Source organism: Polypterus senegalus, chromosome 2 (assembly GCF_016835505.1).
Source record: "Polypterus senegalus isolate Bchr_013 chromosome 2, ASM1683550v1, whole genome shotgun sequence".
In the NCBI taxonomy this organism is placed as follows: Eukaryota; Metazoa; Chordata; class Cladistia; order Polypteriformes; family Polypteridae; genus Polypterus; species Polypterus senegalus.
This window is the reverse complement of record NC_053155.1, coordinates 62,336,053-62,357,073: the sequence shown is the minus strand read 5'-3', so window position 1 is coordinate 62,357,073 and position 21,021 is coordinate 62,336,053. Positions and strand designations below refer to the sequence as shown.

The window sequence follows — 21,021 nt, the reverse complement described above, 5'->3', positions numbered from 1 at the left end:
ACAGGGAGAAGAGCCCTGCCCTACTAACCACTCCTGACGTCATGCTTCCCCCTCCCCTCGACCTGCAGCCTGTGTCTCGGATTAGTGCAAATACATCGCTGCCGTACGCGAACTATGATTCTTAGTGAGATGACAGACGTCACAAAATCAATCAGAATGTTCAAGCAAATTACAGGGGAACCTTGGTTCACGACCATAATTCGTTCCAAAGCTCTGGTCGTAAACCGAGTTGGTCATGAACCGAAGCAATTTCCCCCATAGGATTGTATGTAAATACAATTAATCTGTTCCAGACCGTACGAACTGTATGTAAAAATGTAAATATATGTAAAGATTAAGCACAAATATAGTTAACTAGCAGAATACCCGCGCTTCGCAGCGGAGAAGTAGTGTGTTAAAGAAGGTACGAAAAAGAAAAGGAAAAATTTTAAAAATAACGTAACATGATTGTTAATGTAATTGTTTTGTCATTGATATGAGTGTTGTTCTCATATCTATCTATATATATATATATATGTTGTTCTCATATCTATCTATATATATATATATATATATATATGTTGTTCTCATATCTATCTATATATATATCTATATATATATATATCTATATATATATATATATATATATATATATGGCAGCGGAGAAGTAGTGTGTTAAAGAAGGAAAGAGAAAGAAAAGGAAACATTTTGAAAATAACGTAACATGATTGTCAATGTAATTGTTTTGTCACTGTTATGAGTGTCACTGTGATATATATATATATATAGCAAAATACCCGCGATTCGCAGCGATGTCATGTGTTAAAGAAGTTATGAAAAAGAAAAGGAAACATTTTAAAAATAATGTAACATGATTGTCAAAGTAATTGTGTTGTGTATTTGGTGGCAGCGTCACAAAGTTTTTTTCGTCTAGCTGCATCAGAAAATGTACCACGACGTCTGACACGCCTTCTTTTTACTGTTTTCTCACAGCTTGGATTGCTGCTGTCATATATATACACACACACACACACACACACACACACACACACATACATACATACATATATATATACACATACATATCTTCATATCTACATATCTATATGCATATCTACATATACACATATATATATATAAATACCTATCTACATCATATATACACACACATACATACATACACACAAATTATATATATGTGTGTATGTATGTATGTATGTATGTATGTGTGTGTGTGTGTGTGTGTGTATATACATACATATATATACACATATATATACTTGTGTGTATGTTTGTATGTGTCTATATGTGTGTGTATAGCTTTGGTCACTGAGTGCAAGGGAAAAATAATAAAATATAGTCTACAAGTTATTAAACAGTAAAACATTAACGTTTTAAGAAGTACAGGTACATTGAGCCCTACTGGAGTGGTTTGGGTAAACTACATTTTAAAGACTGTGTAACACAACAGGTAAGTAACTAACAGCAGCTAAAATATATATGGATCATCTCTCGGTAGTAGATCCCTTTTGAAAGGCGCTACACGACGGCTGTGGTATAGAAATTACATTTTCTATGTGAACGTTCAAATTTGTGCCTCTGGTAATGTGCCTTACCGGCATTTAAAGAAAATTAGTTTTGTGTCCTCTGCACTGTTAAGAGAGAAAGGCTTTGGTTTGGGATAAAAGGTGTAAAGAAAGGAAAGTTGCCTTTTTCTTTTATATAGTATAGAGAGATGAATCGCCTTAATATTATTTTTCCGTGGTGTAGAAAAGGGGTCCCGTGTTTGCACTTGTCTGGGCTATAGCGCAGGGGGAGGATGAAAAAAATTAAAAGTGCTCACTTTGACTTAAGGCAGAAGCGCAGTCAGCGTTTCAAAGGCCAGCACAGCTATGCGCCCGCGCTGGCTGCTCGACTTTGCTGGGCAGGAGACCACAGTTTTTGCAGACACGTTCATGATATCAAAAGTCTCAGCGCTCTTTGGAGGTCATTCATATATTATATATATAGCAAAATCCCGCTACCAGCGGAGAAGTAGTGTGTTAAAGAAGTAATGAAAAAGAAAAGGAAACATTTTAATAATAACGTAACATGATTGACATTGTCATGAGTGTTGCTGTCATATATATGCCTGCCTAAATAAGTCTCTTACTTTATTTACCGGTTATTTAATCATGGCTATTGGCGGAAAAATTATAAAATGGAAGGAGGATGGCTTTACCAAAACAATTATTGATGGCGAATCGATTATTCATAAAGCTTGAATTGGTGATGTTTTTCTGTGTTAACCTCATATTTTTCAGACTTCTTCTCAAACTAAGGTGGTGCGAGGGTAAAATGAATCGGGATGCGCTGATCAATGTAATCCGTGTACCAGGAAATCATGCATTGACAAAAGCTCCCCTTTGCTTGTAATGCAAAGTGTGATTAAATGCATTATTTTTTAACGCGTTATGGAGCACATGCATCGAAGCTTCTCAGCTGTGCTTGTGCTAAGAAAAGGAAAGATTTTAAAAATAACGTAACACGATTGTCAATGTGACCTTTTGTAAGTAGTGCCTGGAGGATTCAGTGTGGAGAAACTCGAGAGATAGCGTGTGTATTAACTTGTGGATTTTTCTGTGAGTATTTGGTGGCAGTCTGACTAAGTTGCTTCGAAAGAAGGCATTAGCCGCGGAGCTCAGCTCAGACCGAAATTAGATGAATGGGAGGGGAGATGATGACGTGACTCCCCACCGCCTTTAACTGTCAATCCCCACAAACACAGTCTCGGAATTTGCATAAGCACACCCCTTCACCTACAATTTTAACTTAGTTACAAAGTGATCAAAACTCTCGCTTATATCCTGCGTCCTCTCATTAAACTTGTATCCCGCATTACCTGTGGGCATGTGAAACGCCAGCGGTAGCCTGTCTATGAACTTAATTTAAAGTTTAGGTTTACACCTTTCTTTCTTTCCGAGGCAGCAACACTCATGAATATGGTAGTATATGTCACTCGCTCGCTTCTTATTGTTTTTCGCTGCCTTCTCAATTATATAATGCATGTTTTCTTAAGCGCTTTTTGGAGGTCTTCCTGGTTTTCTACGCACTGCGCTGACAATCAGTTCACGTGATTACGTGGGCGGCGTGATGATGTCACACGAAACTCCGCCCCCCACGTCATTCCAGCTCAACTCCATTACATTTAATGGAGAAAAATACCTTCCAGTTATGACCATTAGGCGTAGAATTTCGAAATGAAACCTGCCCAACTTTTGTAAGTAAGCTGTAAGGAATGAGCCTGCCAAATTTCAGCCTTCTACCTACACGGGAAGTTGGAGAATTAGTGATGAGTCAGTGAGTGAGTGAGTGAGTGAGTGAGGGCTTTGCCTTTTATTAGTATAGATTACACCATAGAATGCACAGTGTAATAGTAAACTAATGTAAAAACATTGAGTAACACTGACCCAAAACACCCAGGCTCCCTGCTCAGCTACACGAGCAGGCTCGCTCTCTCTCTCTGTAGCACACCCCCACTGTCAGCGGCACGCGCTCGCTCGCGCTTTCTCTTTCTGTAGCACACACACACACCCCCGTCAGCAAAACGCGCTCTCTTTCTCTCTCTCTGTAGCACACACACCCCCTCCCCCCCATGTCAGCAGCACGCGCTCACGCTCTCTCTCTCTCTCTGAACAGAGGGAAACATTTGAACAAATCCGAACTTTAATTTAAAAACCAACTACAAGCAACCAAAAAACATTGCAGGAGTTCATGCTAATAGCCTTACAGCCCGATCGCTGTAAACACTTTTTTTAAAATGAGTGTTAAGCACAGCGGAAAAAAAGGAACTTTTGAAAAAAGTGAAAAGTAACATTGCAACTAATCACGCTATGAACAACTCCATCTGTAAACACTTTAATGAGTTTTAAGCACAGGGAAAAAAGCAAGCATTTGAAAAAAGAGAAAAGTAACATTGCAACAATTCACGCTACGAACTGGAAGGAGGAGGAAGAGTCTGGCTCCACAATGGAGGGATGTTTTCCTTCAGGTGTTTTCTCTCTTGTGATTTCTTAGGTTTCTGGTGTTTTTAGCTGTTTAGCTGGCGGGAGCGAAAGCCTCATGCAGCCATTCCAAAAACAAAGTCCTTGTGACCCAACCCTTCGTGTTTGCCCTCCACATTACTGCCAGTCTGGCTTTGTTTACATTATGCTGCTTGAAAGCACGAGGGTTGTCAAATTGGTAAATGAGTAAACTGGTAAACAGTTTTTCCACCTCTTCCAGCACTTGAAGCCTCTGCCTGGTTAACGCTGTAACTCCTTTTGCAATATCAGCTGCTTTAATACAGTAGATTATTTCTGCTTTAGAATAGTCGAAATCGTAGATTTTGACTTCTTGTACTCGGCGGCAAGATCAGTAACACGAACGCCAAGCTCAAATTTTTCAATAATTTCTTTCTTTACTTCGATTTCAGTTTTCTTCAAAACTTTCTTCTCACCACTCTTCACTTGCTTAGAAGCCATAGTTAACTGCAAAAGCACACGAAATAGTAGAGCACAAAGAAAGTGCAGGTAAAGCACGCACGTCTGACTGAGAACAATGAACAGGGAGTGGCTCTGCTTAAATGAACCAGCCAGGCAAGCAGGCAGGCAGGCAGGCAGGAACGCAGCTCGCTCTCTCTCTCAACTGAAGGCAGGCAGTACGTGCACGCCAACCATCCCCCAACTCCACCCCCTGGCACAGGCAGGCAGGCAGGCAAACAGGTGCAGCAATCTCCCCCTCCCCCTCCCCAGCAGGCACGTGGCTCGCTCGTGCTCTCTCTCTCTCTCTGCAGCAGGCAGGCAGTCTGACCGAGAACAATGCAACACGCACGCACAAACCGAAAGGGAAACTGGCTTTTTCGTATACCGAGTATGTGGTCATGAACTGAGGCAAAAGTGTGGCAAACTTTTTGGTCGTGAACCGAGGTTCCACTGTATAGAAAAAAACCCGATCTAAATCCTTTAAGTAGTTCTCTCGTGAAAAGCGGACAGACATACAGACAGACATTTATTTTATATTATATTTGTATATATATAAAATCCAAAGCCTAAAAGTGCAACGATTTTGTGCAACAATTTTATGTCAAGCTTTAAATCGGGTTTATTTTAAAACCTGCATATATATATTTGGTATCAGTCTTTTCAGAATTTATCAAACTTTAATGTGATGTTGTTAGATTTTCAGATTCCTATTCTGTTTTTAAATTATAAACTAAAAAATATCATGAACTCGCATCCAGTGAGACGAGACTTTGTGCCAAGAGATTTAACCACACCCGGGGCCAGAAATAAAAGACAAAGAGTAGGACAGCTGCTGTACAGGCTTTTAAATGTTTGAAGTGCCGCGCAAAATGCACATCATGCGGCACGGCAGCAGCAAGCCAACAGCAGATCGAGGAAAGAGGAGGTTTTAAAAAAAAACTATTTGTTTCACATTGTATCTTTGTTTAAGGGGGGAGCGTCTCCTTGGGTTGCGTCTAGCTCTTCTCTTCACGAGAGTGGCCGAGATGCAAAGTGGCGGGCGTGTAGCAGAAGCTGGGGGGATTGGTGAGCAGGCGGCGAACTCCCTAGTGTGTGTGTGTACATATATATATATATATATATATACACACACACACAGTAATCCTCTCGACAGGGTTATGCTCCAGACCCCGAACGATAGGTGAAAATCCGCACAGTAGAAATCATATGTTTGTATGGTTATTTTTATACATCTTAAGCCCTTATAAACTCTCACACACTGTTAACATTATTAGAGCCCTCTAGACAAGAAATAACACCCTTTAGTCAAAAGTTTAAACTGTGCTCCATGACAAGACAGAGATGGCAGTTCTTTCTCACAGTTAAAAGAATGCAAACATATCTTCTCTTCAAAGGAGCGCCGTCAGGAGCAGAGAATGTCAAAGAGAGAGAGCGCTCGCTAAGAAAAGCAAACAATCAAAAAATCAATATGTGTTTTTAAGTATGCCGAAGCACCGCGATAAAGCGGCATTTTGTAGAGAGCGCCCATATCCTCTGTGCAAACAGCCCCTCCGTCAGGCGCAGAGAATGTCAGAGAGGGTAAGACCCATTGTCCGCAGAAATCCGCAAACCAGCGAAAAATCCGTGATATATATTTAGATATGCTTACATTTAAAATCATAGAGTGAAGCCGCAAAATTCAAAGCGCGATATAGCGAGGGATCCCTCTCAAAGACAATGGGTCTTTTAATTTATGGTACATGCTTCCTCAGTTTGTTTGCCCAGTTGATTTCATACAAGGGACGCTATTGGGGGATGGCTTAGAAGCTACCCAATCAGAGCATGTATTACATATTAACTAAAACTCCTCAATGATATATGATATGCTTCCTGCTCGGTGCTTGATTGTTTGCTTTTCTCTCCCTCTCACCCTCTCTGACATTCTCTGCGCCTGACGAAGGGGGTGTGAGCTGAGGGGTTGTTTGCACAGAGGCTGTTTGCCTAGAGGATACGGACGCTCCTCTACAAAATGCCGCTTTATCGCGGTGCTTTGGCATACTTAAAAGCACGTATTGATTTTTTGATTGTTTGCTTTTATCTCACTCTCTCTCTCTGACATTCTCTGCTCCTGACGGCGCTCCTTTGAAGAGGAAGATATGTTTGCATTCTTTTAATTGTGAGAAAGAACTGTCATCTCTGTCTTGTCATGGAGCACAGTTTAAACTTTTGACTAAAGGGTGTTATTTCATGTCTAGAGGGCTCTAATAATGTTAACAGTGTGGGAGAGTTTATAAGGGCTTAAAATATATAAAAAATAACCATACAAACATATGGCTTCTACTTCGTGGATTTTCATCTATCGCGGGGGGTTCTGGAACACGACCCCCGCGATTGAGAAGGGATTACTGTATATATATAGCATATAATAGCAGAGCCAGCCTTGCTTCTTATATTTGTCATCTCTGTCAGTGCACATTTAATTCTTGTGCTTACTTCATTAGCAAACATTACTAAGTCAACATGCAAGGATTCTTTAAAAGAAATCATACAGCATGTTTATCAATACACTAAAAATCAATACTGCAAATCATTATTTTCTATAGTCCCCACGATACAAGTCAAATACATGCATGAAGACTTTAATCACAGACCAGATATTACCCTTTGAAGTGATAAATACAGATCACATAAGAGGTGTGCCAAAATGCATGACTTATTTACAGAAAGAATTAGTTGAAGATGTGGTTGTTTTTTTTAAATGCTCCATTGAATAGACTTTTCCATAGACTCTTTCTAATGGAACAATAATCTAAATTCATTTACTGCATTGAGATGTTTAAAGCAAAACAAGATTTAAAAAACTACATATGCATTTCATACCTAGCTAAATTATGAATATGAGTATTTTGACCAATAGAAAAATGCACAGAAATAGGTGCCCTAAAGCATTTGTCCCAGAGCAAGAGTGCACATATTTGCCTATTATTTCAATTTAATTTCTTGTCACTTATGTACCCGCTTGATTCAGACCAGGGTAGTGGCAAGTGCTACAGCCTATCCCAGCTAGCACAGAGCACAAGGCAGGAAAAAATCCTGGACAAGGTGCCAGTTAATCACAGGGCAACCACATATACAGGTCCTTCTCAAAAAATTAGCATATTGTGATAAAGTTCATTATTTTCTGTAATGTACTGATAAACATTAGACTTTCATATATTTTAGATTCATTACACACAACTGAAGTAGTTCAAGCCTTTTATTGTTTTAATATTGATGATTTTGGCATACAGCTCATGAAAACCCAAAATTCCTATCTCAAAAAATTAGCATATTTCATCCGACCAATAAAAGAAAAGTGTTTTTAATACAAAATAAGTCAACCAAATAATTATGTTCAGTTATGCACTCAATACTTGGTCGGGAATCCTTTTGCAGAAATGACTGCTTCAATGCGGCGTGGCATGGAGGCAATCAGCCTGTGGCACTGCTGAGGTGTTATGGAGGCCCAGGATGCTTCGATAGCGGCCTTAAGCTCATCCAGAGTGTTGGGTCTTGTGTCTCTCAACTTTCTCTTCACAATATCCCACAGATTCTCTATGGGGTTCAGGTCAGGAGAGTTGGCAGAGCACAGTAATACCATGGTCAGTAAACCATTTACCAGTGGTTTTGGCACTGTGAGCAGGTGTCAGGTCGTGCTGAAAAATGAAATCTTCATCTCCATAAAGCTTTTCAGCAGATGGAAGCATGAAGTGCTCCAAAATCTCCTGATAGCTAGCTGCATTGACCCTGCCCTTGATAAAACACAGTGGACCAACACCAGCAGCTGACATGGCACCCCAGACCATCACTGACTGTGGGTACTTGACACTGGACTTCAGGCATTTTGGCATTTCCTCTCCCCAGTCTTCCTCCAGACTCTGGCACCTTGATTTCCGAATGACATGCAAAATGTGCTTTCATCCGAAAAAAGTACTTTGGACCACTGAGCAACAGTCCAGTGCTGCTTCTCTTTAGCCCAAGTCAGGCGCTTCTGCCGCGGTTTCTGGTTCAAAAGTGGCTTGACCTGGGGAATGCGGCACCTGTAGCCCATTTCCTGCACACGCCTGTACACGGTGGCTCTGGATGTTTCTACTCCAGACTCAGTACACTGCTTCCGCAGGTCCCCCAAGGTCTGGAATCGGTCCTTCTCCACAATCTTCCTCAGGGTCCGGTCACCTCTTCTCGTTGTGCAGCGTTTTCTGCCGCACTTTTTCCTTCCCACAGACTTCCCACTGAGGTGCCTTGATACAACACTCTGGGAACAGCCTATTCGTTCAGAAATTTCTTTCTGTGTCTTACCCTCTTGCTTGAGGGTGTCAATGATGGCCTTCTGGACAGCAGTCAGGTCGGCAGTCTTACCCATGATTGCGGCTTTGAGTAATGAACCAGGCTGGGAGTTTTTAAAAGCCTCAGGAATCTTTTGCAGGTGTTTAGAGTTAATTAGTTGATTCAGATGATTAGGTTAATAGCTCGTTTAGAGAACCATTTCATGATATGCTAATTTTTTGAGATAGGAATTTTGGGTTTTCATGAGCTGTATGCCAAAATCATCAATATTAAAACAATAAAAGGCTTGAACTACTTCAGTTGTGTGTAATGAATCTAAAATATACGAATACACACACACATTAGGGCCAACTTGGTGTCACCAGTTTATCTAACCTGTACATGGAGAAAACCCATGCAAATACAGGGAGAACGTAAGCAGTAACAGGAATGCAAACGCTGGTCTCCTTACTGTGACGTAACAGGTTACCACAAATTCCCGATACTCTTTCAAAACAAAACATAAATAATTAAATCAAAGGAGGCTAATTTTATCTCATTCAGAAATAAAAATCCATGATTCATGTTTGCTTTAGACAGCATGCTTATATGATTAATCAGATGTAAATTTCAATCATTTTAACCTGAAGTATCATGCATTTGTAGAGGTGAAGTTATACCAAAAATTAATTGCTATTTTTAATAAAGCACCATACATTAAAGATCTTCACATTTTTTTTGAATGTAATCAATGTGGCTGCAGTTATCTGTCCATTCAGTAACCCATCTAACCAGCTTATCTTTATCTGTGATTAATCTACAAAAGTGACAAAACAAGTTGCTCCACACATTACTCTATTATATAAAAAAATCCTGCGATGAGATGAGACTTTTTAGCCTGGGAAGAAAATAAGACTTTTTCTGAGAGATAATTTCATTTCCCGCGAGAAGAGACTTTCTGCCAAGAGATTTAACCAAACCCGGGGCTGGAAATAAAAGACAGAGTAGATGACAAAGTAGAACGTCATAAAGAGGTTCAAAAATGTTGGCACAATACACATGCAGAGCAGATTAGAGATAATGAAAGTACTAAAATTCGAAAGTCTCTAAAAAATGATAGTAAAGATTGCATCAGTGTAAACAAACAGAGATTATTACTCGGTGAAAAAACGGAACAGCAAAAAGATATCAAATATACTGTTTGGATTTAAACTTTAAGCTGGAGACTTGCAGATCATCTAATTCGTGTTGCTATCAGGGAAAAGTAGTGTTTCTTCCCAATGAAGAGACGTATCTGTGAGACTTAAAAGATCTGTTGTTTGGTGAAAGTGAAATCCACATACGTAAGTGGCAGAGATGTGAAGTGGCTGGTGCATAGCGCAGGCCAGGGGGTTGGCGACCAAAGCAAGCAGGGGGCAAAGCCCCCTAGTTTATTCAAAAATAAAATGCATTTGGTTAGTTTTTCATAACATCCACATATGCTTGACATAAATTATGTGTGGCATCCTTCACTACAGAACAGTAATCAGAAAAAAGCAATTTTGCATCCTTCTTTGGATTTGTGAAACTAAAGTTGTGCTCATTACTATAATAACTAAAATGTGATGACTATATAATACAGTACATATTTAAATATTATGAGAATGAATGGAAAGTTGTCTCTACTTAACTGCTTCCTGCAAACAAAACAAAGGCATTTTTTTCAGAAATAATGGATTAGTCTTCTAATGACAAGGTTAATTTCACAAGGGTAGGCTTAATGTTGGCGAAAATGTAAAAAACAGTTTTTCTAATTGTCAATTACATTAAAACTAGTCAGCAAAACAAAGTACTTGATTATCTTTGAATGAAATGCTTAAATCAGCCTTTAAAGAATACCACTTTCAGACTAGTTAGAGTTACTCCACAAATTAATTAGATGCCATCTAAAGAATGTATTTATATATCCTGTACTACTTTTAATTCTTTTCTTTGCTTTGTGGTAATTTTTTTTTTCTCACTGCATGAAACAAAACATTTCTAGTTAAACAATGGCTTTCTTTTCTTCTAGGGTCTAATGAAGTATGTGTAATATAACTGCTATAGTAAATGATTAGGTTGCTATTCTCTTCCTGTACAAAAATATACTATTTAAATGACATCTATTCCTGAGTTTGAGACTATGTATTATTTAGTAATGTTGAATCTACTAGGTACTTAAATAAAATCATTTTATTATCAAATATGTTTAATCCAATGCCTAGTAATAGAGTTCCCTGTCAGCTTAGCAAGTTAGGGACAAGACAGCACCCTGCCCATTACAGTTTAAAAGTGCCCTAATTGTTTTTATTATATATTGTATGAACTTACCTTCAAGTACAACTCCTGCTATTTCTCTTCCAACTGGAACTGAATCTTTTAGAGTATTTAGGTCTGCCAGCAACTTGGATCAAAAGAAAAAATATGTATATATATATTAGTGTTGTCAAATGAAAACAGCCTAAGGCTGAGGTCTACTCTTGTTGCCTCCAAATTACCATTCTCTCTTCTTGATGCAACACATTATCATGTAAAAATGAAAACAAAACAATTACTACACTTTTTTTTCCAATAAAACATTTGCAAACTGAACCTTTATTTTTTTAACAAAAATGTCAAAACACCTTCTTTTTGTAAATTACTATATAATATGCGTCTTGGTAAAAGATAAAGATTTCAAAAAGTACTGCTTCCCTTTAATGTAAATCTTAAAAATGCAGAGTTTCTGTGAGATTGTGGTATTTCAAAAAATACCAAACACTACCTAAATTACAATTCTTTTAAAGTTTTACATTTAAGTATAAATTAGGTCTGCCAAGTTCAGCAAAACTAAGACAAATATAAGAATAAATAATTTTTCTTCAAATTCTGGCATGTCAGACTTTGAAAATGAAAAACAGTTCTGAATGATACAGTTTGCATTTCAGGTTAAATTTAATGTCACGTCTTTTAACTGCACTCAAATCTGTCTAAGTATTTAGTTTTTCAAATCTGTTTTGCCTAAATCTATTATTTCCTTGACACCTTAATAGCAGTATTGTAAATGCTTTGTAAACTCTGCTGTGATTATGATCACTACAAATTATTGTTATAGTAATAGCTTGCTTTTGCATAGACAGAAGTATGAGATAAATAAATCAGATTACATTTTCTGATTAAATAAATACTGCCAAATTAACATAATCTTGTTAAATACCTCCAGATCCAGTGGGCTTAAGGCACAAGCTTTAACTTGCATTTTCACATAGTATTCATTTAAGGCCAAAGGAAGTTCCTGTTCACAAAATATAGAAAATGTTTACTTTGGACAAACTGTTAACAGGGAAAACACATTTCTATAAACCTATTTACACATTATATATGTATTCAAGTCTGAATGGTGCAACAGACTAAAATCTTTACTTAAGTAGTAAATTAGGGTTAGGGCTATTCATTTGTGCATTTTCTGAATATGCTTATTACTTTACTTTGTCTGCAAAACTAGGCAAAAAGCCAAAATCCACCTCAGGGACACAACACCTCTTTGTCTAGAACACGCATCAGAGTCAGAGTTATGTATGAACCTACCATCTATGTCTTTGAGCTGTGGATGGAAAGCAGAATACACAGAGAAAATGCACAAAGATGTGGAAAGAAATCTGGGGCAGGAGATATCAAGAGTTGTGATGTAACAGTGTTAGACAGTGTTACACCAGGCTGCCCATCATTTGTTTTACTGTTTTATAAGAGAAAGAGTAGAACAGTGAGAGATACAGCATTCCAAGTTTGAATTTCTCACCCAGTTACTTAAAAACTGTATAGTTAAAAATGTGTGTAGTGTTTACATGTTCTCCCTGTATCTGCACAGGCATTTCCGGCAGCAGGTCCGGCGCCACCCTTATAAGGACATGCCAGGGCTCCTGGAAGTCCTGGAGCGTCAGCTCACGGTCTACCAAGCCGGGGGGTCGGAAAGGCAAGCTTGTGGGAACCGACAGGGATGGGCGGCCACCCCCGAGCCCTCTTGACACGCTGCGGAAGCGCCGCAGAGATCCAAAGAAAAGCCGGCCTCCCCGCGCTGTTACAAGTGCGGTGAGACCGGCCACCTACTGCCGACCTGTCCCCTCAACACAACCTCGGAGCAGATGGACTGCACCTGGGCCACCGCGGAAAGGTACTGTACTCCGTCGCACCCGCTGGCAACTCCAAACACGGGAGTGGTGTTATTGAATGGGCACTCGGTGGTGGCTCTGTTTGACTCCGGCAGCAACATTACCATTGTCGCTCGCCGTTATGTATTACCGCGACAGTGGCTTAAGCAACATTTGCCAGTCTCTTGTGTGCATGGGAAGACCAAGTCATACCGTTCCGCTCGCTGTTACATCACCTGGAACGGGCAGTTATCCAACTTGACGGTCGCGGTGTTGCCCGAACCCCCCTATCCAGTGATTTTGGGACAAGACTGGTCGCACAGAAAACGCGGTAAGACAAACACCGCTCCTGGGGCCTCACTAGGTCTGGTTATGAGAGGGCGAGGCACCCTTCCTGCGGTCTCCACGCCGTGCTCTGGGGCAGGCCCTAATGGGGCAGGCACATCGGGGGACGCTTCCCCGGCGACGGTCCCTGACCCGGAAGTATCCGCCGGAGAAGGGACGAGCCAGAGAACACTTCCGCTGACCAGCTCACAAGACCCCCTGAGCAGTTTGGACCATCAGTTTCGCTCCACGCCTGCCTCATTTAAAAGGGAGCAGTGGAATGACGATTCCCTGCGGTTTGCCCGTAATGCGATTGTTCTTCCGGGCGGCTCACAAGCTGATGGATTCATGCCACGCGAGCCCTTCTTTGTTATGGAGAATGATCTGTTGTATCGGGTGGCGACCCGAGGTGCGGAAGTTGTTGCTAGTCCCGCGTACCTTCCGGCGGGAGGTATGTGAACTAGCTCACGCTCACCTCCTAGGCGCCCACCTCGGGGCCGAAAAAACCCTAGAAAGGATAAAACTCCGTTTTTACTGGCCCGGGATCAACGAGGAGGTCTGGCGCTTCTGCCAATCCTGTCTGGAATGTCAGATTCGTCAGATTCCTAGGAGGGACCACGCTCCTCTCGTCCCAATAGCCCTGATAGATATCCTGTTTGGCAGAATAGGGGTGGACTTAGTAGGACCCCTGGAACCCTCAAACCGTGGCCATAAATATATATTGGTCATGGTGGATTACGCCACCCGATACCCAGAGGTGGTTCCCCTGCGCTCCGTTAACACAAAAAATATCGCATGGGAATTAGTCAACCTATTTTCTAGAGTGGGTATCCCCAAAGAAGTCCTCACGGACCAGGGTACACCCTTCACCTCAGATACATTCAGGGAGGTTGCCAGATTACTGCGAATAAAGCACCTGAAGACGTCTGTCTACCACCCTCAAACAAACGGGCTGGTGGAGCGTTTTAATCAGACGCTTAAACAGATGCTCCGCAAGGTAGTCAACGCCAATGGCAGGAACTGGGACCAACTCCTACCGCTCGTGCTTTTGCTTACCGGGAAGTGCCCCAGGCCTCTACGGGCTTCTCCCCTTTTGAATTATTGTACGGGCGACAACCCTGAGGACTTTTGGACATACTAAAAGAGGGCTGGGAGGCTGAGGCCCTTCCCTCCTCCAATATATTGGAGTATGTGACGCAACTGCGCGACAGACTCGCTAAAATCACGCCACTCGTAAAGGACCACGTGACTCATGCGGAGGAAGCGCAGGCCCGGTGTTACAACCGCAACTCCATCCTCCGGGAGTTCCGCCCGGGGGATCGAGTGATGGTGCTCGTTCCTACCTCCCATTCCAAGTTGCTAGCTCACTGGCAGGGGCCATACGAGGTTAAGGAAAGAAAGTTGACTATTTAGTTAAACAACCTAATCGTCGGCCGAGTGAGAGGATCTACCATGTCAATTTGTTAAAACCTTGGAAGGACCGGGAGGAGTCTCCCGACACTCGTAGATCCCTCTCCCTATTCGCTAGCACGTCTGCCCTTAACCTCGGTGATGAGCTGACACCCCTACAGCGGCAAGAGATAACCCAGGCAATCCAGGCCGTCCCCGAAGTAGTGAGCGAGTCACCGGGCCGGACCTCGCTGATTGCGCACGATATAGTCACGGACCCCGGAGTAATCGTCCGGAAGAGGCCCTATAGACTCCCGGAGGCAAAACGCGCCGAAGTGGAACTGGAGGTGCAACGGATGTTGGATATGGACATTGTTGAGGAAAGCCATAGTCCTTGGTCCAGTCCTATCGTCCTCGTTTCCAAGCCGGACGGCTCCTGGAGGTTCTGTAATGACTTTAGAAGTCCGAATCAGGTCTCCAAGTTCGACGCCTACCCGATGCCCCACATTGATGACCTACTTGAGCGGCTGGGTGCGGCTTGATACTTGACTACTCTTGACATGACGAAAGGGTATTGGTAAATTCCCTTAACGGCATCTGCAAATGAAAATATGGCCTTTAGCACCCCTAGTGGACATTGGCAATACAAGGTCCAACCACTTGGGCTGCACGGGGCCCCAGCGACATTTCAACATCTGGTGGATAGAGTGCTGAAGCCCCACCAGTCCTATAGTGCCGCCTACCTGGATGACGTTGTCATCTATTCCGGCACCTGGAGGAGCATCTATTGCACATCTCTGCTGTCCTCGCGACACTGGCTAAAGTCGGCCTCCGCATTAACCCCCGTAAATGTTTTTTTGGCTTAAAGGAGGCCAAATATTTAGGCTACCTTGTGGGATGAGGACAGGTGAGACCCCAATGTTCCAAAGTCAAAGACATCCTGGAATGGCCCCGTCCGAATACCAAGAGACAGGTGCAGGCTTTCTTGGGGTTGGTGGGGTACTACCGCCGGTTCGTACCCCGTTTCTCCGAGAGGGCAGCACCCTTGACCAATTTAACGAAGAAGGGCGCTCCCCTACACGTGGTATGGAACGACATGGAGGAACACGCATTCAGTGACCTAAAAAAGGCCCTAACGTTGGTACCTGTATTAAGGACCCCTGATTTTGGCCTTCCTTTTATCCTCCAGACCGACGCTTCGGACACAGGCCTGGGCGCCATGTTGAGCCAAAGCGTCGATGGTGTCGAACACCCCGTGATGTACTTATGCCGGAAACTGCTGGACCGAGAGACCAGGTATGCGGCAGTGAAGAGGGAAGCCTTGGCCATTAAGTGGGCGGTAACCCATCTCCGGTACTACCTGTTGGGTCGCGAATTCACTCTAGTGACTGATCATGCTGCGCTTCAGTGGATGTCCCAGCACAAAGAGTCGAATCCTCGGGTCACCAGGTGGTTTCTGGACTTACAACCCTATAAATTCACGGTCACTTATCGTCGCGGCAACCTTCTTTTTGTTTTGTTTTTTTGAATTGTGGATTATTCTACAATATACGCGGCCGGAAACCCCAAACTTTTATGCTGTTTGCTCTTGCATCTTTTACATATTATATATATATAAACACACACACTAGCAAGCGGAGAAGTACTGTGTTAAAGAAGTTATGAAAAAGAAAAGGAAACATTTTAAAAATAACATAACCTGATTGTCAATGTAATTGTTTTGTGACTGTTAAGAGTGTTGCTGTTACATATATATTACACACACATACACACAAATTGAAGCTTCTCAGTTGTACTTGTGCTACCCCGTGCGATGATCTTGTGATGTGCACGGTGTTATTTAATGTTAGCTAAGACCCGGCACTTAAAAGTTTCTCTCGCAGTTTTACATATATATATATATATATATATATATATATATTGTGGTCCCGGCGGGGCGCCAGGAGGACCAGAGGAGGGCTTGTGCCTCCTCCAGACCACGAGGGGGCGTCCGTCCTGGTTATGTTGGAGGCCTCGGGTACAGGGCTTGGAAGCCCAGCCCTGTAGGGACCCATGGCCACCGCCAGGCGGCGCGCTGATGCCGGAATATCCCGTATGGTGGTATGGTCCCCGGCCGTGGGCTTGTGCCTCCTCCAGACCGCGAGGGGGCAATCGCCCTGGTTGTATTGGCGGCCACGGGTAGACGGCTAGGAAGCCCAACCCTGTAGGGGCCTGTGACCACCGCCAGGCGGTGCCCAGGTGCCTGAGGAACCCTGGAGCCCAGCACTTCCGCCACACCAGGAAGTGCTGGGAGGAAGACGACAGGGGACACCCGGACGGCTTCCGGGTGCGCAGCCGGCACTTCCGCCACACTGGGGTGTGGCTAGGACTGATTGCCGGGAAGCAGCTGGAGCCCATCCGGGTTCCCATTTAAGGGGCCGCCTCCCTCCAGTCAGAAGTGGATGTCGGGTGGAAGAGGAGAGACCTGGAGAGAGGATGGGAGGCGTTCGAGAGAGAGGCACAGTGACTGAGAGTGTGGCCTGGACTTTGGGGAATCGGTGCAAGAGGCACTGGGGTTTGTGAGCACGAATTGTATATAATAGTTGTAAATAAAGTGTGTGGTGGAACTATGTTGTCCGTCTGCCTGTGTCCAGGTCCAAGTTCACAATATATATACACACACACACACACACACACACACACACATCGAAGCTTCTCAGCTGTGCTTGTGCTATCTCGTGCGATCTCGAGATGTCCACGGCTTCATTTAATTTCAGCTCAGATACCGGCGCTTCGCAGGGGAGAAGTAGTGTGTCTGATACATCACACACTGCATGCATGGGTTTACATTTTCCAGTCCTGCAAAGTCAGTTCACATGAGCTGCTCAGAGCACATGTGCTATCCCATGCGATTTTGCGATGTCCACAGCTTTATTTAATGTTAGCTAAGACCCGGCACTTAAAACTTTCTCTCGCAGTTTCGCCGAGTTTGCGCCAAACACCACCCTGACCATCTAATCTTCATTGGAATATTTAGCGGCAGAGTGTTTCTACTGGATTGCCGCTGACGGACGGCCTTATATGGGCAGGCATTCAATTACATGGAAGGTGTGACGATGAGGGATGGAACTCCGCCTCACACGGCGACCGAGCTGCAGGCTATGGCCGGTATATATGTACATAAGTAGGTTCTAGTTATGACCGTTACGCATAGAATTTTGAAATGAAACCTGCCCAACTTTTGTAAGTAAGCTGTAAGGAATGAGCCTGCCAAATTTCAGCCTTCTACCTACACAGGAAGTTGGAGAATTAGTGATGAGTGAGGGCTTTGCCTTTTATTAGTATAGATAACACATACATATATAAACACACACACACATATATCACATACATATATAAACATACACGCACACATACATACATACATTATATATATATATATATATACATATATATATATATACATATATATATACACATATATGTTTTTAATTTCCATTTTATTTGTTTTCATTATTGGATTTACTGACCATTGACCCCTGCACTTATCAAAAGTAGTGTTCTTTGGTTTTGTTAATCTTAAGATTTGTTCACCTTGCACCCTAAACTTTTTTTTGTTCATTTTATCTGCCTGCCTTTTTTGTGCTTCTGTTTTTTGAATTATTTAGATATTACAGTAACTTTACTTTTGTTGCCCTTCAGAACAAAGGTTTATGGTTTCCCTCTCCTCTGTTTGGGACATTTTAAAATTTTAAAGGTCAAAAAGCCTTGGCCATTGTAATAGTTTTCATGCCAGAAGTGTGCCTTTTGAATTTGACGTTAGACTGTTAGGATGGATTCTGCCAAATAAAAAGGCAGGTCTCATTTTTATTAGTTTTGAGGCATTCGTCCATTTTTGAGCACTGCTGTGGCAAGAATCACAAAACTGACAGTTTAATGCCAGGTTCAACTTATATTTAGCAATCCTGAGACTTCGAATGACACCTTAGCAAGTCTACCCAAAAAGAAATTATAATTTAACCGTACTATATCTGTGCTCTAAAAAGCCAAAATGTCGAAGTTACAGTATCAGGGAAAATCAAATCAGGTAATCCATTTCCACTGTTGTTTGATGAATTGTTATTTTACAGAGGTCTGTAGGTTGAATTGTCTGAATTTAGATTTTATTTAAACAGATAATTCCTAAAAAGGGTACTGAGAAATACATAATTTATTTCTACATACATCTCAAACCCACTTAATCCAATTTATAATTACAGGGAGTCTGAGCTTACATCAGCATCACTGAGTGCAAGACTGACATTGCTGTGCCCACTCATGCTCACATCCACACTTACCCATTAACCTATATGTACTTGAGGATATAGGAGGAATAGAGTGCCCAAAGTAAAACCAATGTAAATATGAGGAGAATATGCAACTTCCACATCAGAGATGGTAAGGCACTGCATTCAAACTTAGAATACAGATCTACAAGGTAGCAGTCTAGAAGTGAAATACGGTATATAAAACCATTAAGAGTTCATAAAAGTTATTTTTTGCTAACTACTATGGTAGCTTGTACCTTAAATGTTGCTGAAGAACTGTCTCTTTCTGCTCTTCTTTTATACTTACTGCATCCTGAAGGACAAACTTCACATCTTCATTCATGTGACAGAATAAACCCTTCATGTTGAAGTAGCAGTGTGCTATGACTATATCAAATTCTGGAAAATAATTACAAAAACAACAGGTAAGTACAAGAGTGGTCCAAACACCTGCAGTATGTCAAAAATAAATGTTAAATATTATTGTTATTCATTTAGCAAAATATTTTTTCCATTACAACTTAAAAAAAAAAATACTGACATGTTATATTTAGACTTTTGACAAAACACCACCTTCTAAACTAGCTACTGAGAACACAGGACTTGGGTTGAGCCTGAAAGCTTGAAAACCATGAGGGCTGATTTAGATCATTTATGTTAGGTGGAATGCCCAGTGGGGGCTGGGTGGTCTCATGGCTTTGTAACCCCTGCAGATTTTAATTTTTTTTTTCTCCAACCCTCTGGAATTTTTTATTCTTTGTTATTTAGTATTGCCTAATGTTATTTTTATTTTTTTATCAACTTTTCTTCCTTCATCTTGTAAAACACTTTCAGCTACACCACTTGTATGAAAATGTGCTATATTAATAAATGGTGTTGTTGTTGAGGATTACTTCAGTACTGCAGTTATTGTCAAGACTTAATTCCAATCTAAAAACATATTTGCCAAACCACAGGAAAAGAGGATAAGAAGCTGAATGTATCCACAAATATACATTTTTGAGGTCCATGAATACACTTATTCTTCACAGTACATTTGACATGTTTAATTCACAATCATATTTGGTCTTCTAAAATTCCCATAAATATTTCCAGTCAGGCAAACAGAACAGGAAAATTAAAAGCAGTTTACTGTCACAATTGACAATTATTATTATTTTTATTTCTGACAACAAAATCCTTAGAACACTCGAAAGACACACTGTTTAAATGAAAACAAAAAAACTTCGGTTTGTGTACAGTATAAAATGATGCCATTTTTAATGCAGATATATGTGAAAATATAGTATACATAACATAATAATAGTGTTTCTTAAGGAGAACAAATACATCTAGACCTTGGTTTGATTAGCGGTTATGGTGAACTCTTTGTGATGATCTTAAGTTCTAACTTCATGCTATTCAACAGATAAAGTGAGTGTGTGCATTTACCAGTGCCCTGGAAGCAAATAACATCCTACCCACAGTCAGCATCTGCTTTGCTGTCTTATTCTGCTGGGACAGGACTTAACCATTCCTGAACCTGTACTACAAAAATGGGCTCACAAAATAAATGGGTATCTTCAGGTTTTGTGTAAACATAAAATATATATTATTGCTGCTTTCCAGAAGGATTTAGAAATGTTCTCATATTCAACATGGTCATGTTAAACAATAACTCATGACGATCTACAAGTCTCTCCGTATATTTTTAATGGATTATGTCATCAAATTGGAAAAAAAAAGCAATCCTGCTCTGAAACCATTATGGTGTAGATGTTTGGCTTTAACATTCTAAAATAATGTAACTTATTACCCTACTCCAGTGCCTTTTATGCAATGAAGTAGGTTCTCATCAAAAAATTGCCTATAGCTTTATTTATTCTTATCCTCTGTCCTGACCAAATATCTTGGTCTTTGTTGCTGTGAGGATGCCATCACTACACTTTACTATAGAGATTGTGATACACAAATGAAAAGCTACTGTATGTCCAGTATGGCCCTCGCATAACAGTCTACATTTGGACAAGCAAGTTCCTTTTTTATTTAATTTCATTTTATTAATCATAAAATCATACCACATTAAGCACAACACAATTTCAAACAAAACTGCAAAATATTAAAAGAAATTAC

At 41.3% G+C, this 21,021-nt stretch overlaps 1 protein-coding gene across 1 annotated transcript in view; it reads right to left on the bottom strand.

The window, feature by feature from the left end:
• Positions 1 to 21,021, bottom strand: part of cryzl1 (crystallin, zeta (quinone reductase)-like 1) — a 75,109-nt gene that overhangs the window by 51,314 nt on the left and 2,774 nt on the right. The window contains exons 2-4 of the mRNA XM_039743838.1: positions 19,217 to 19,308; positions 11,980 to 12,057; positions 11,115 to 11,187 (exon numbers count right to left, since the gene is read on the bottom strand). Coding sequence (XP_039599772.1) covers positions 11,115 to 11,187; positions 11,980 to 12,057; positions 19,217 to 19,273 — 208 coding nt within the window. The 5' untranslated portion in view covers positions 19,274 to 19,308. The remainder of the gene's footprint in view (positions 1 to 11,114; positions 11,188 to 11,979; positions 12,058 to 19,216; positions 19,309 to 21,021) is intronic.